We start from the raw sequence: 14,226 nt of genomic DNA on the forward strand, positions 1-14,226 counted from the left end.
GGAGGGCTTTTTTAAGCCCTACAGTAAGTGATGCAACCGTTGAGTCATTGCTGGTCTGGGTTTTGACACCAGAGGACCATGCTGGCCAGACCAGCAACTTGCCAGACTATGACTTCTTTGTTTCTTCGATAACAACTGGTCTGAAGAAATGGAATTACAGCTTCATCCTTTAATTTAATAGTTCCTCGTATTCTAATTTTGTACTTAAAACTAACGTTATATTCCTAGGTGAAATAGTTTTGGTTTTTTTTTTCTCTAAGGTGAAAATATGTTTCTCTTTAGCAGTTTTATGCACAGAAAATATACATGGATAAGAAGTCTCCAAGTTGTTTTAAACAGATGATGTAGCAATTCCCCGATTACTTTAGACAAAGCAGACAGACATATATATCACTATGTTGAAGAAGTTAGAGCATGAGTGGTATAATTTGCATACTATAGTTAACTCATACCAGACTGCTTTTTGACAATAAAAATCTAAGAGTATACGGTAGACAAATAAAAGTGTTTCCTGCCTTTTATGGGAAACAATCAGCTAAAAAAGAGGAGGAAGCAAATGCAGGTCTTACAATATACTATTATTTGCTGTTCTGTTGTACGTGGGCATACGTAAGGCATGCTGGATGCTCACACATACTGAGAAACAAACAAGCCATTACACACCAACAGATCACTGATCCAGGAGGAGCAAGCTACGGGTTATCGCTTCTTATGCGTACCTTGGGTACGAATTTATCCTTGACTGCACACACATGGAACATGGTTTGCTGGATTCATGCCCTCTTAGGTGCATAACCACTCCCCACCGACTGATTTTTTCATACCTTTACTTATTTAGCAGCAGGAGACGGACAGAGACAGGCAGGCACAATGGCATTCCAAAGGGCAACATCTTCGGATGCAAGGACGGAGCCAAGGGCAGAGTGCTGGAAAATGTAAGATAGCTGAGTACGGCAGTGACGGCATTGAAAACATGATGGTAATACACTTGACAGGAGGTGGCAATATCATCTGTATCACATGTAATGCTTTCACTCTACCATTAACCTCTTTACAAATTAATTATAAAAATTCTTTGCACTACTTCGACAACTTCGTTTCTGACAGCAGGGAACGGGGTGTGCCGTATAGTTTTCTCTCTGTCACGCTGAGCTTTTTGTGACAATATCTGATTGCCTTACACCTTGCAGATCATTGCTCTGCCCTTATCCTTTAGCGGAGTGGCAAGAGTTTTTCAGATTCCCGTCACACATCTCCCACTGACCATCTGCTATTACCACCTTACCGAGAAATCACTTGTTGAGAGGTGATTAAGTGGTTACAGTCCAGCACAAGGTTGTGAGCTCATTATACTACTTCCCCCTCCAATATTAAGCAAGAGCGATAAGCATCCGGCCACTAGTCTTAGCTGATATGAATCAGTGCATTTCTACTATTTCAGTGGGGTTACCTTGCTTTACATGGCATTTAGCTTAAAAGCATTTACCATCAGGTTAATTTAGATTCCAGCCTTCGGTTAAAATGGGTTTCTGCGCGCCACCCCTTTCACACAGAAACTCAGGATAATCAAAGAAGATTCTTTTCTGCTCTTTACTATTCTTTTAGTCATCAGGGATGGAGTGTTTTAAAGATAATTACTGAATTATCTCTAAATAAGCTGGGGTTTTTTTGGTAGCACTCATGATGCGAGAAGTGCGTTTGTGTTTCCCCTCAGAGCACTGAGGTTTACTGTAAAGCTGCTCTGGCTCTGGATTTACGTACCATTTGCAGAGGAAGATCTATCCACTTAAACCTTCCAGTTTAGGTTTTTCTGAGTTAGTTTTAAATATCAGGCTGTTTAAAAAAAAAAAAAAAAAAAAAGGAAAGGAAAGGAAAGGAAAAAAAAAAAAACCTTCAAAGTAAGCTTCAAATACAATGGGGCCGTGGTAATTCACAGCTTCTTAAACAGCTTTTGTTCTTAAAGCAAACCCCTACGTTTCTCTTCCCGCATCAGGTCTCCGCTGTTATCTGTTTCCACTAAACAAACAGCAGTCTCTGCAGCCGTCCTGTTAGAGCTGTGGATTTCAAGACAATCTCCCAAGTAAGTGTCACGGAACAAAACAGACCGAGACAAACCGTTACAGCACATTTGTAAACAAGAAAAAACCAAACTAAGGTGCCTCTTATCATAGAGACATACAGCAGGAGTGCAAAACTGCTGTGGAAAAAAAGCCCGGCAGTGTGATTCAGGACATACCACGCCGGGGGAATGATATCCTGGCTGTACTCAGGTTTGGAAAAAAACGTTCTGAAAGGTTTTCTTGCTGCACCATACTCTATTTTAGTTCTGGGGCTCATCCTCTAATGTCATATATATTCTGAGTAGTAAAGGAACCACCTGATGTCCAGCTTCATTTCAGGGAAAGGGAGGGCATAGGTATGATGGGCACTAGAAGACAAGTTTGGATGTACTCAGATTACTGGGAGAGAGTTCAGAGGAGAGACACCTTGAAAGGTCAGTGTCAGGAATGCAGCATGCTAATGATGCTAATGATATAAACAACACCCAAGATAGTTGGGTCTTGATTTGGTGAAGCACTTATGTACATGTCGTACTTGAAGCACCTGAGCAGTTGTATTCATTTCAGCCAGGTGACCTGGATGCCCACAGCCAGGCTTATACCTCACCAGACAGGAGCTCCAAGCACGGCAGAATGGCAGAACTGATTTTTCTTGGCATTTATCCACACTATTTAAACACAAAAATCAGTACATCTTCCTTTTATAAAATTGCCTTCTGCTGGTGTTCCTTCTCCTGCTTCCAGGGTACCCTGATTCACGGCACAAGAAAAGCTTTTCCAAAGGACTCAATAACTCCTTTTCCCCAAAACACACACATCATCTGTATATATTTGTCTGTATCACGTTTTATCTCCAAAAATGAACAAATCACTTCTGTGCCCCTATTCTCTCACATCCAAAAGGAAAATTTTGCCTGAGAAAACAGTATTAGTTTTGCTTTTTCTTGGCATAATAGGACATAATTTATTATTCTGCTTACGATCACTGACAAAGCCCCAGAAAAATGCAAAGTTTGCCGTTCTGAGATCTTACACTGATTGTAACTTATCATGTCATAGGCCCTTTTAGCACCAGAGACATCATTCTGGCTTAGTAATCCCTTCAGAGAATTCCTTCCAACAAATATAGAAGACTGCCATCGTGATGAGAAAAATCCTTTCCCCTAAAACTGTTTATCACCCAAGAATAAATAGCAATGAAAAGAATGGCTTTCTGAGACTTAAGGGGTCATAATCCATTTTTCAGGAAGATATTACTACGAGTATTGTACGTAAGCCACTTACCCTTTCCAGTGTCTTACAGTCATCTGAATGTCAGTTTAAAAAAAAATAAAATAAAAAAAAAAGATGAAGTTATGATGCTATATCAACAGACAGCTGTCCTAGTGGGCACTGGGAAGACAGAATGACTCGCATTGCTGAGCCGTGCGGTCATTGCCAAAGGAATGATGAGGTCACATATCATTCCGATTCACATACTCGGTGTGGTTAGACTGTGAGGCTCACCCTTCCTCGCCCAACTGACGCCCCCCTCCCTGCCTCGACACCAGATCTGGCTCGTTAACATGTCTGGAATGAGCGCGAGCCTACCTCTCAGCTGGCAAGCCCGAGAGGCATACTTGGATTCCCGGGTTGGAAGATTATCTCATTCAAGCGCCGTTCTCCCAAAGATATATAAGCAAAGCTGGCGTGGTGGTCCCCGCAGAGCCGCCCTGAGCACTTGGGACTTTCAGCCATACGGGAGTACAGCCTTCAAACGCCGGCAAATATGATGGTGATGAAAGTAGAAGACCTGGTAGGTACAACCTTCTTTCATTTATTCATAATTACTTTTCTTCCTAGGCTGTCGTTATACCAGGCAAAAGGAGACAACCTTTGTGGATCATTGAGGTGATCTGGCAGGTTACCAGCACTGCTGTGCTCCAGGTGCAAAACCTCTACATACTATAGGTTATCCTACTGTATTCTCCCTTTAACTTTTCCTTGGGAAGGGGGCTCACCACTGATAGTGGTTTGGATTTTGCATCAGAACATAGCTTACCAGGAAGCGAAGACTGACCAAAATTTAGCTACGTATTTTCCTTTGACCTTGAGTTTCATTTTTATTTTTTTAGAAGCTGTTAAGTTTATGATCGCACTGAGTAATTCCAATCCAGTAAGGGACTGGAGGTATCAATGCAGAGAAACCAAAGTATTTTCCAAATCTAAACTAACAGTTTAGTAATAAATGCTATTTTCTAATAATAAACTAATAGTTCCTACACCCACTGCTGTTCACGGCATAAGAAATCTTTGAAAACTAATGTCTAAACTAGACCACAAGTAATGGAACATTCCACTGCAGAGTTCAGACTAAGAATGCCTATTTTGATCAATAAACTGGGAAAACAGGAACGATCCAGTAAAACATTGGAACATCATACAGAAACCACTTTTTTTTCCCCCTGATGGCTGTGTTAAGATGCAATTCCTGCACAGCCTAATTAGTTAATGCTGTCTTAAACTATTTGGCAAGGACCTGGCAGTCTCTCTGGTGTTAAACTCCATAACAAAGACAATTTTACCAGGTGATTGAATGGAAAGGCAGTGTAGGACACAGGAATTTACTGAACCCCTCTCAAAATACACAACAGCCTCTACTAAGTCTAACAAGTTATCTCTTCGTACACACTTAATTGAGCATCAGAAGTATTTCCGAAAGCTATTGAAAGCTGTGCTGCTGCACGGCATCCCAGAGCTTCTGCGCAGGAACCACCTTCTGCTCTTTTGCTGAGTGCTATAAATGGGGACTTTGGTACTGAGAGTGATGGGTAAAACCAGCCTTGAAATTACTCAGCAACCCGATTTAACTGCATCTGGATGCGTTTCAATGAAACTGTAAGGTCCCAAGGGAGAAAAGCTCTCCTCCCACTCTACCTGCTCCCTTCCCCTGCGCAGCACTCGCAGGGTGCTGGTGGCTGGTCGGGGTGCCGGTGGCTGGTCGGGGTGCCGCTTTCCACCACAGCCTTCTGAAGACTCCGACACGTGCTGGCGAGTGAACAAAGAACCAAAAAAGACACTCTTCCCCACTCACTGGCTTTCGCCAGTCCAGCAGCACCTCGGCCCCAGCCAAGCAGGGAGTCAGACTGTGAGGTGGCCTCACGGCTCTTGACCCAGTCCCTGAAGATGGCGAGGGGGGGGCGGCTGTGTGGCTGCGGGAGATGTACCTACAAGCGAGACGGCCCGAGCCCTTCACGTGCACAGTCAATCCGGGCACGGGCTGAATGAGGTCTGCACTCTGTCCGTCACACGCTCCTAGAGCGGGACAGGAATGACATGTAATTAGCCTCCAGGTAATCTCTGTTCCCAGGGGGTGGCTACTGCAGTCCTGAAACGGTTGCTTATATTAGGTCACGTTTGCTTTTACAGGTAACAGGGAAGAAAGCTGACGATAAAGAGACTGGCAGCTTCCTCCCCGAGGACTTCAAAAATGGAGAGTATGAAGCTGCTGTAAGATTAGAGAAGCAAGAGGACCTAAAGACGGTCTCTGAACACTCACTGACCCGAGGTGATCTGGCTTATGAGAAGGAGAAAAAACTAGAAGCAGAGGTAGGCTCTTGGGTTTTGCGCTTGGCTTTTTATCATCCCGTGTGCGTTTTCTGCTGCAGCCCTTGAAGTTTTGCCTCTTTCTAAGTTAGAAATACGTGCACGGTGAGCTAGATAAACCCTTGGGAGATCACCACCAAAGGAGGTTGGCCTAAAGCCCATTGAAGGCCACGGAGATCTGCTGACTCCTGTGGCCTATGGATGCAGGCAGTAACGCTGTGAGGCAGAACCCCAAACTCCCCCTATAATGTCTGACCGAAACCCTGGGGGCTCCTCCTGCCCAGAGTCACCCGCCGCTAGCTGTCAGTACCGGGGGAGCGACTATAGCCAGTAAGACACCTTCAGATTGCACACCTGCTGGCTGCCACCAAAAATAACTAACCCAAGAAAGATGTAAGAGTGCATTTCTGAAGGCAGAAGCCTCACCTACCATGAAAATGTTCTTTTTATGAAAACACTGCATTATGCTTAATAGCACATTTGGGAAAAACAATTACAAATGAAAGTGATACTGGTCTACAGAAAAATACCATTTTGTATTCCCGGAGCATGACAGTTCTCCCTATATCCCTAACAGCTGATGATTACAGCTGATACAGTAGCTGTAACATCTTAAATTCTTCAGTGAATAAGCAACCAACTGGCCTAAAAATTTAATGTGATTTGGGAATGAAAACGTTTAACTAGCAGGGACAACAAGACTTTGTTCTGAAGAAAGAAGGGTGGGAAAATGAGCCTCAGAAATATTAAAATAAACACTATTGACCTTCACCTTCAACACAGAGATCATTACTTGCTACGCAGTTTTTGAGTTCCTCCAAAACAGTGTCCTCAGAACTTTTTGGGTTTCCAGTTGATCCACAGTCCACTCAGCCAACATAATTATTTTCCATTAAGTTAACGATCTACACATCAAACCCTAAATGCAGAGAACAACAAAAAGAAGAGGTGGGAATAACTTGAATAAGACTTCAGTTGAAAAAAAAACATATACCGTATGGCAGGGTCTCACCAGTGTATTTATCCTTATTAACACCATGGTCGTTCTAATGATTCTGTCATCTGTATTCACCCCAAGTTACCCCTTGCTTGTGAATTCCCCTTCTGAAGTCAAGGACACCTCACGGTTCCTGGGATCTTGGCCCTCAGCTCAGGCAACACATTTGCCCTTGATGTTAGCAGTGCCCCGTACTGCCTCCGTGCAGGGACGCTTTTTACAAGCGGGCTTGAAGAAGTCTTAAACATTTATTGAACTGCTCTCTCAAGGATACTGGGGACATTCTTTGTAGTTTACCAAAATGTTACACTTGCTAACTGAAATGCTAAGATTGGTATAAACCTTGCTCTTCACTTAGGGGTATATTTTTTATCAGAGAGGATTAAGTTACAATAAATCAGGGGCTGCATCATAAAAGTGGTTGAAGAAAAAACGCTTGGTGGAAGTCAGCTAAACTGCAGGGGCTTCTCAGCTCTCATAAGCTGCACATTAGATTCCTTACATTGTTGGGCCAGAAGGGACTACAGTGCTGCTCCGACCTCTGGCCTAATACAGACCGAAAATTCACGCTCTATATCCCACAACATATGGCCAAAGCAGCATCTAGGAAGAGGTCCAATGGTGTATAAAAAACTATAGATGACGTAGAATTTCTCGCACGCTTAGTAAATTATTCTAATGGTCCACTAGCCCTAGCTGTAAAAAATTAAAAAGACAACTCATTTCAAAGCTCATCCAGTCTTAACTGAATTCAGCTGTGGCACACGCTGTCCTGCCACTCTGAAGGGAGAGGTGGTCACACTCAGCTCAGCTTGTGGGCATCCCTGATTTGTTTCAGCTGAAGAAGAAGAAATTAGAGCAGAGGTCAAAACTTGAAAACTTGGAGGATCTTGAAAAAATTATTCAGCTGAAGAAGAAGAAAAAATGCAAGAAAGTGAAAGCGCCCATTATAAAGGAACCTGAACCAGAAGTTCTTGTAAGTTATTTCAAAGTACCTTCTTCTGGGGAAGCATTGATGGGGGTTTGCGCCACACGCATTTACGCCCTGTGTATTTCTTTCCATCAGACAGGACCAGTGGATGTACCCACGTTCTTTAGAGCTTCACTGGAGAATAAGTTGCCAGTAATTGAAAAATACCTGTCAGACAAAGGGGATCCAAATGTCTGTGATGAGGTACAATCTTCCTTCTTACTGCAAAGCCTGCTACAGAAGAGAGGTTATTACAGAGCAAAAATAACTTTTACCACTAGGTTTTGTAGCTTCCATGCTTTTGAGGAGAAAAAAGGATGAGGGGAAAGTAAGTAAAAGCTGGGAGTTTGGTATATCAAGTTCTCTAGTGGTAAAGGGGCCACTGCGACCCTTCAAAGTAATATCACCTCAAAAGAATCTTTACATTTAAAAGAAAGCTGTTGGTGCCCAGGAGACACGGATTTTCTGTAACAGGCGGTCTTCCAGCCCTACAGACGAACAGACGAGAAATTTGTCTGCAGAACGGCAAAGGCGGTGATGCTGCGTGCCCTCGTACTCCATAATGCATAAGCTGCATTTGCAAAACGCAGCGTAGCATGTTGGATGCGGGAACTCAACAGGCATCATTTTAAATTTGAATGCCATACTACAGATTTTTCTCACACCCTTTAAAATGCTGGGTAGGCAGCTCTCAGCTATCAGGATGCTATTAAAATTTAGCAGATTTCAGGTCTCAAAAGTATTAGCTCTTGAAAATGAATCAGCAAAAAGTATGTATTTGCCATCATCCTAGGGAGGCAGGGAGAAAAGATTTAAAGATATCTTTTTGTGCCATACATAATATCTGACTTTGCGCTGTTTTAATTGCCAGTACAAACGCACTGCGTTGCACAGGGCATGCTCTGAAGGACATCTAGAGGTGGTGAAAAAATTGGTGGAAGCTGGAGCCCGGCTTGAACAGAAAGACATGGTATGTGCATCAACTCACACTCCTTTAAAAAAGCTGCTCATTGTTTTATAAGTGCCAAGAGAAGCACTTATAGAAGTGCTTCTTAGAGAAGAGGAGCATTAAAAGGCTTTACAGCGTCTTTGCAACTTTACCCTTAAAATCACGCTGCCGAAAAGAGGTTTCGGGAGGGGGTGTCTGCCTCCCCTTGCCAAAGCGGTGGCTGGAAAACGCGGGCAGCGGAGGAGCCCGCCGGCCAGCAGAATGCCACAGACAGCAGAGCCTCGTGCGGGGTGAGGGAGCTGAGGTCAGGCTACCGCTTCGCCCTGCGAGCGGGTGGTGGGACGCTGCTGTCCCACGCGTGTGCCCAGGGCTCCGCGCAACGCCTTACGTTCTGCACCGCGATTTCGAGGCTGCGCTCGGGAGAGACCCCCGCTCCCCTGGAACGCCGGCCACGATGGCAGCTGAGCATCAACGCCTTCGGCAGCTGGTATTTTGCTTCTCCGCTCCCAGCTCTTCATCCCTTTGCTAAACAGTGGGAAGCAGGCAGCCTCGCTCCCCCTCGTTAACCCAGCAGTGCTCGCGGGTAGCCTAAGAAACAGGAGGAACGGCAGGCAGAGCGAGACCTTCGAGGGACATTCCAGCCCTCCCAGCAGAGCCGAGGGCAGAGAAGCCGAATCCTAGAGGAAAAGGGTTCTAATACGCTTTGCGGACCTGCATTAAGTTCGGTTTTGGTTTTTTAAGAAAACTATTCTTTAAAGCTATTTGAGCTTCATTTTCTATGCATTTTAGAACCCAAAAGGCATTGAATAAAAAATATTAACAAGCGCATACCAGCCACATTCCTGGCTAAGTTCACAGAATAGACAACACGCGTCCTCTCGCAGCAGCGGGACCAAGATCTCTCTCTGTCTTGAAGAGCAATATGCAGCGAGTGCGAAGAGCGAGACGCTCACAATACTAAAGCAATTAGGGCAATATAAGAAAAGCTGTTACTAGAAACAACTCAGTGTTCACAATGAAGTGCTTTAGGTTAAATTGCGCAAAAATTATTTCAGATTAATTCAGAAATTTGATCAAAATGGTTTAATTTTTTTAAAAACATAACCAAGAATTAAATTACTTTCCATTTGTTTTTCCTGCTGCAGCTTGACTCTACGGCCCTGCACTGGGCGTGCCGTGGGGGGAACCTGGATGTTCTGAAATTCTTACTGGACAAAGGGATAAACAGAAACGCAAGAGACAAGGTATGTGCTTCTGGGACCCTGCAGCTTCTGAAACCGCAGATGAAAAGCTGACCCTTACTCCAGGTAGATAATTTTTAGCGGCCGTTCTCGAAGCGGTCTTTATGTGTTCCGTGCCACTGACCGCTTCTTCCTCCCACCTCGCAGCTGCTCAGCACCCCTTTGCACGTGGCCGTGCGAACGGGTCAGTACGACTGCGGGGAGCACCTCATCGCCTGTGAAGCAGATCTCAATGCCAGGGACAGAGTAAGTACCAACAGCTTCTTACCCATCGGCTCTCAGGTAGCATCTAGCCGCTGCCTGCATCGATAATTCCACGCCTGTAAAAATCCCCGGCGACGTGGCTGGGGCCGGACCGCAGCGCTGGACCCGTGGGACTGATGCCGTGGTCCGTGTCTCTTGCCTCTAGGAAGGAGACACACCGATGCACGACGCCGTGAGGCTGAACCGCTACAAAATGATCAGGCTTCTGATTCTGTACGGAGCAGATCTAACTATAAAGAACTGCGTAAGTAACAGCAAAAAAATGCAGTAATTAGCTTTAGAATAAGTTTGCCTTCAGAGCAGTTTCATAGGTTTCAAGGCCAGGAGAGACAGACTTAATTAGATCATTTCAGAGTTAATTAAAGCAGAGCTAACATAGGGAAAGGATAACCTGGGGGAGGTCGGGGAGAAGAGGAAAAACCAGTACTTCCTCTAAAACCAGAACCCATCAGCTGCAGCTTAAAACATCACGTCTTTCTGTGAGTTAATTACACGTACCTTGTATTGAAAAGATGTACAGATAGAGACGCTCGCTCTCTGCGCAACCCCTGGGCTTCCCCTGAGACAAGAAAGAACATCTTGGCTTGTCAGAGAAAGTTCCTTTCTGTTAAGCCCAGAGCCAACAGTGAGCCCAAGCGCTCTGCCTGGATGACTGGCTGATAACCTGACTGTTGGGCAACAAATCCCTGTGGCTCAGCAGAGCTTCAATTTAGAAGCCCCACACCCGACTTCTTGTTCACAGCCACCGCAGCAGCAGCAGATGCGTTGCTGGAGCTCTGCGACCAGTTGTTAAAATACAACATATCACAGCCCCCTCTCCCCCAAACCCAAACCAACTGCGGTGGGACGGACAGTGAGTTTTACCAATGCCAGTCGATGTTTTTGATGTGCAATCAATCGAAATTAAGGGGGCAAGGAAAAAACTAGTCACTGCAGCACTTTGCACTTCCTACTCTGCCCGCGCTCGTCATTATCCTTCATCAGGGTATGGAAACGATGAAAGGTACAGCCCCAAAGACCAAAGACCTGCTCTCTCAGGCTTTGTCTGCACACAGGTGTTGCTCCTGTTTAATTTAGATGTGGTTCATAACCTAATTAAACCAGTACAAACTCTTATCTGAATTCTCAATTAAACAGAAGAGTGGTTTACTGAGGTTTCATCTAAATGTATTTCTAATCGGTTTAAACGAGATCAAAAGAAACACCTGCGTGCTCTGCCAGTCGCAGTATTTGCTAATAGGGCTTAGACCCACCGAAACGCAGGGAGATTTCATCATCAGCCTGAGCAGCAAGGGACTGCTCCGTAGCGCAAAAGGACTCTCATCTCAGGGGGGGCAAGAGTAAGTCCGACCTTGTGTGTGCAGAAGGGTCTCACATCGGACAAATGCACTGTACAAATAGTCAGGGAAGAACGAAGGACTCGCTATTCACCGGCTGAGATTAAATCTTCTTTCCTCTGCTTTCTTAACCAGCAAGGGAAAACCCCTATGGACCTTGTTCTTCAGTGGCAGAACGGCACCAAAGAGATCTTCAACAGCCTGAAAGACAATTCCTATAAGAGCGTCCATCTAGGCAAACTCTGAAGAGAGAAACCAGACTGCCCGCTTTTTGCTGCTTTTAAGTGCTTCATATGAACCTGGAGGACAATAGCCCTGAATATAGTATTTTTATTGAAAATATTTATGGTACTGGATTATTTGAAGTACCTGCACTGAACGCTGCAAAACAAACATGCAGATAGATAAATTATTTTTAAAGGCAGGTTGAGTGTTAAAATTCCACTGCTTTTCAAATGGCTTTATTTATTACTATTTATTATTTATTTATTTAAAAGGTCATTTTAAATGATTTTCAATTAGTGTAGCTTTTTTTTAATAGAGCTTTACATCCTAATGCAATCTTTGCCAGCAACATAAATCCTTTTGTCTTAGATGGCAGTATTTCCAATTTCATTAGCAACTTCCCTCAAGCCTTCCAATAGCTCTAAATAGCAAATACTTGCAACTGTTGCCTTGTCTCTGCCAAATTCTCACTATTAAAATATTACATTAAGAGAGTGGTGATATGCGGAAGAGAAAGGGAAGAAGGTGTACTGAGGTGCCGAGTGAATGTAAAGAAGCAGTTGAGTAATGGGGTTTATTCAGGGTTTGGCAATCGCAGTGGATAAAGAACTCGAGGACAGAGCTCCAACCACCACGTAACCGTTTGGGCTGCGGGATTCAGGTGCAATGTTATGAAGGTGAGAGGAAAAAGTATCAAGAATGTGAATTTTTTTTAAGCTAGACTACTATGAAGTCAGATGATTGAAGAATGCAAAACCAGGTTATGTATATTTGTAAATTTGTACTGCTTTTTCTGTACATTTTGTACTGATCTATTTCAGATTAAATAAACAGAGCGGTTCTTTTTATTTGCTGGAGTGGATTATGAAGTGGTGAGCATGCACAAGGTAATGCTGTCTCTCTTTAAAGAAAGTTCACATCTTGGCCTCTGTAAAATTCTTTAAAACTCAAAAAAGAGTCTCAGCTGCCTAGAGCAGCCAGCCCTTAAGCTACCTCCCTGCCACTGGTAGATAAATGTCATCTCTTACTTATTTTGTTAAATGGAAACACATACACAAAAGCAAAAAGACAGTACTTGAGTGGCTGGTAAGTCAAAGTTACAGTTTTATTACTGAGATTGATTTAAAATCCCAGTTTCTCGCCCAGTCAGTACTTACCATGCGGAGCACGTGAGACAGCTGCAGCTACCCAAGGCAAGGGAGATGCCGAGTCCTGCTAGGAAAGGCAGGCGCCTCTCCCTTTGCTTTAGCAGAAGCACAACAATCTTAACAGTGCCGCCGGCAGAAGCATCAATGTCCAATTTCATTGAGCCGTTACAGGCTGCATTCAGTTAAAATCCTAACACCCCACAGCACGGCCTCCCAGTGAAATACACCACAGCCTCCCACACACCTTCACCAACCCACGCCAGTTGGCTTCTAGCCAGCAGGCTTTACAGGCTGGCCAAAGCAATCTCCTGGGCAATGAAGTGGGGTCAGGAGCGGGCAGCGATGAATAGTTGCTACTAGAGTGCCAGTTTTGGAGACTAAGCGAGTTTACAGAAACCCCACAGAGGAGCAAGCAGAAGAAACGCCTATTCTGTCTGCAGCCGGCTATCCTAGACAGAAGCCAACAGCTTTAGGCAGATGAGACTTTTCTCACAGAAGTACTGTAACTCACGAGTGTCACCTTGCCAGCCATAGGCTTTATTTGTGAACACACCCTTCTCCATAAAAATTATGGCACACCTCCGCTCGCTGCCCTTCTCTGCAAGCCACTGCTTGTTTCTGCACAATCACCCGGACACTGGGAGCATGCCTTGCAGGAAATAGAAATGACATCAGTGCTGGCTAACTCAGTTCGTTTATCACCCTAACCGAGAAGCAGTTCCACTGTTCAGGCACCAAAGTGGCCAGAACAAGGTGCTGCAGGAAACTGAGGGAGGAAAAACTTTTCTATTGGATCCTGAAGCACTGTATCTCCTTAAAGGCCAAAGATGCAGACTGTAAATTTTAAAAATCACATCAAACAAGTAGCAAGTAGGGTCTTTAGCATTGAAAAGCCTCTTTCCATATGCTAGTTACAAAACAACTTCTCTCATGGTCAAGGTAGGTTATTCTCTGGCCGAGGAAGAAGAATGTGTCATTCAAAAAATTGCACCAGACAAACACATTTCTGCATCTTGTCTCAGCAGAGCATCATTTTGGAGGTAAGTCTATAAATTACAAAATACCATGTGCGTGTCTATATGTATATTAAATCCCAATAGCTATAATAAAACAGACAAATCATAAAGTCAACAAGTAAAATAACAACATAAATAAAAAATATTTCATTATTTGTTGAATGAAGCAAAAGCTGTTGTGACTTACACCAGCATTATACAGAACTCAGACTACTGAGAACTTCATCTATTCTGCTCAGTCCGGTTACTAAGAGCTCAGAGAAGACCCACTGCAAGATTTCTGCAATATTTCAGGTGCTATAACTTCCACTTACCAATTTGCTGTCAATGCAAATAGACAATGTAAAGCTGGCTCAGGAGTATCTTGAGTACAGCAGCTTACGTAATTTTTATATTGGTTTAATCAAAAGAAAAACTTCAGTCAACATTTGGAA

General features: G+C 44.0%; 1 protein-coding gene across 1 annotated transcript; it reads left to right on the forward strand.

Annotated features, from left to right (window-relative positions):
* Positions 1-3,750: 3,750 nt before the first annotated feature.
* On the forward strand, positions 3,751-12,476 carry ANKRD1 (ankyrin repeat domain 1). Its single transcript, XM_082486708.1, has 9 exons — positions 3,751-3,855; positions 5,469-5,648; positions 7,481-7,618; positions 7,709-7,816; positions 8,484-8,582; positions 9,707-9,805; positions 9,950-10,048; positions 10,212-10,310; positions 11,539-12,476. The coding sequence occupies exons 1-9, from the start codon at positions 3,829-3,831 to the stop codon at positions 11,647-11,649; spliced, it is 960 nt and encodes a 319-aa protein (XP_082342834.1). The 5' UTR covers positions 3,751-3,828; the 3' UTR covers positions 11,650-12,476.
* Positions 12,477-14,226: the final 1,750 nt, after the last annotated feature.

The sequence above is a fragment of the Vanellus vanellus genome (genome assembly GCF_965231255.1).
Source record: "Vanellus vanellus genome assembly, chromosome: 7".
In the NCBI taxonomy this organism is placed as follows: Eukaryota; Metazoa; Chordata; class Aves; order Charadriiformes; family Charadriidae; genus Vanellus; species Vanellus vanellus.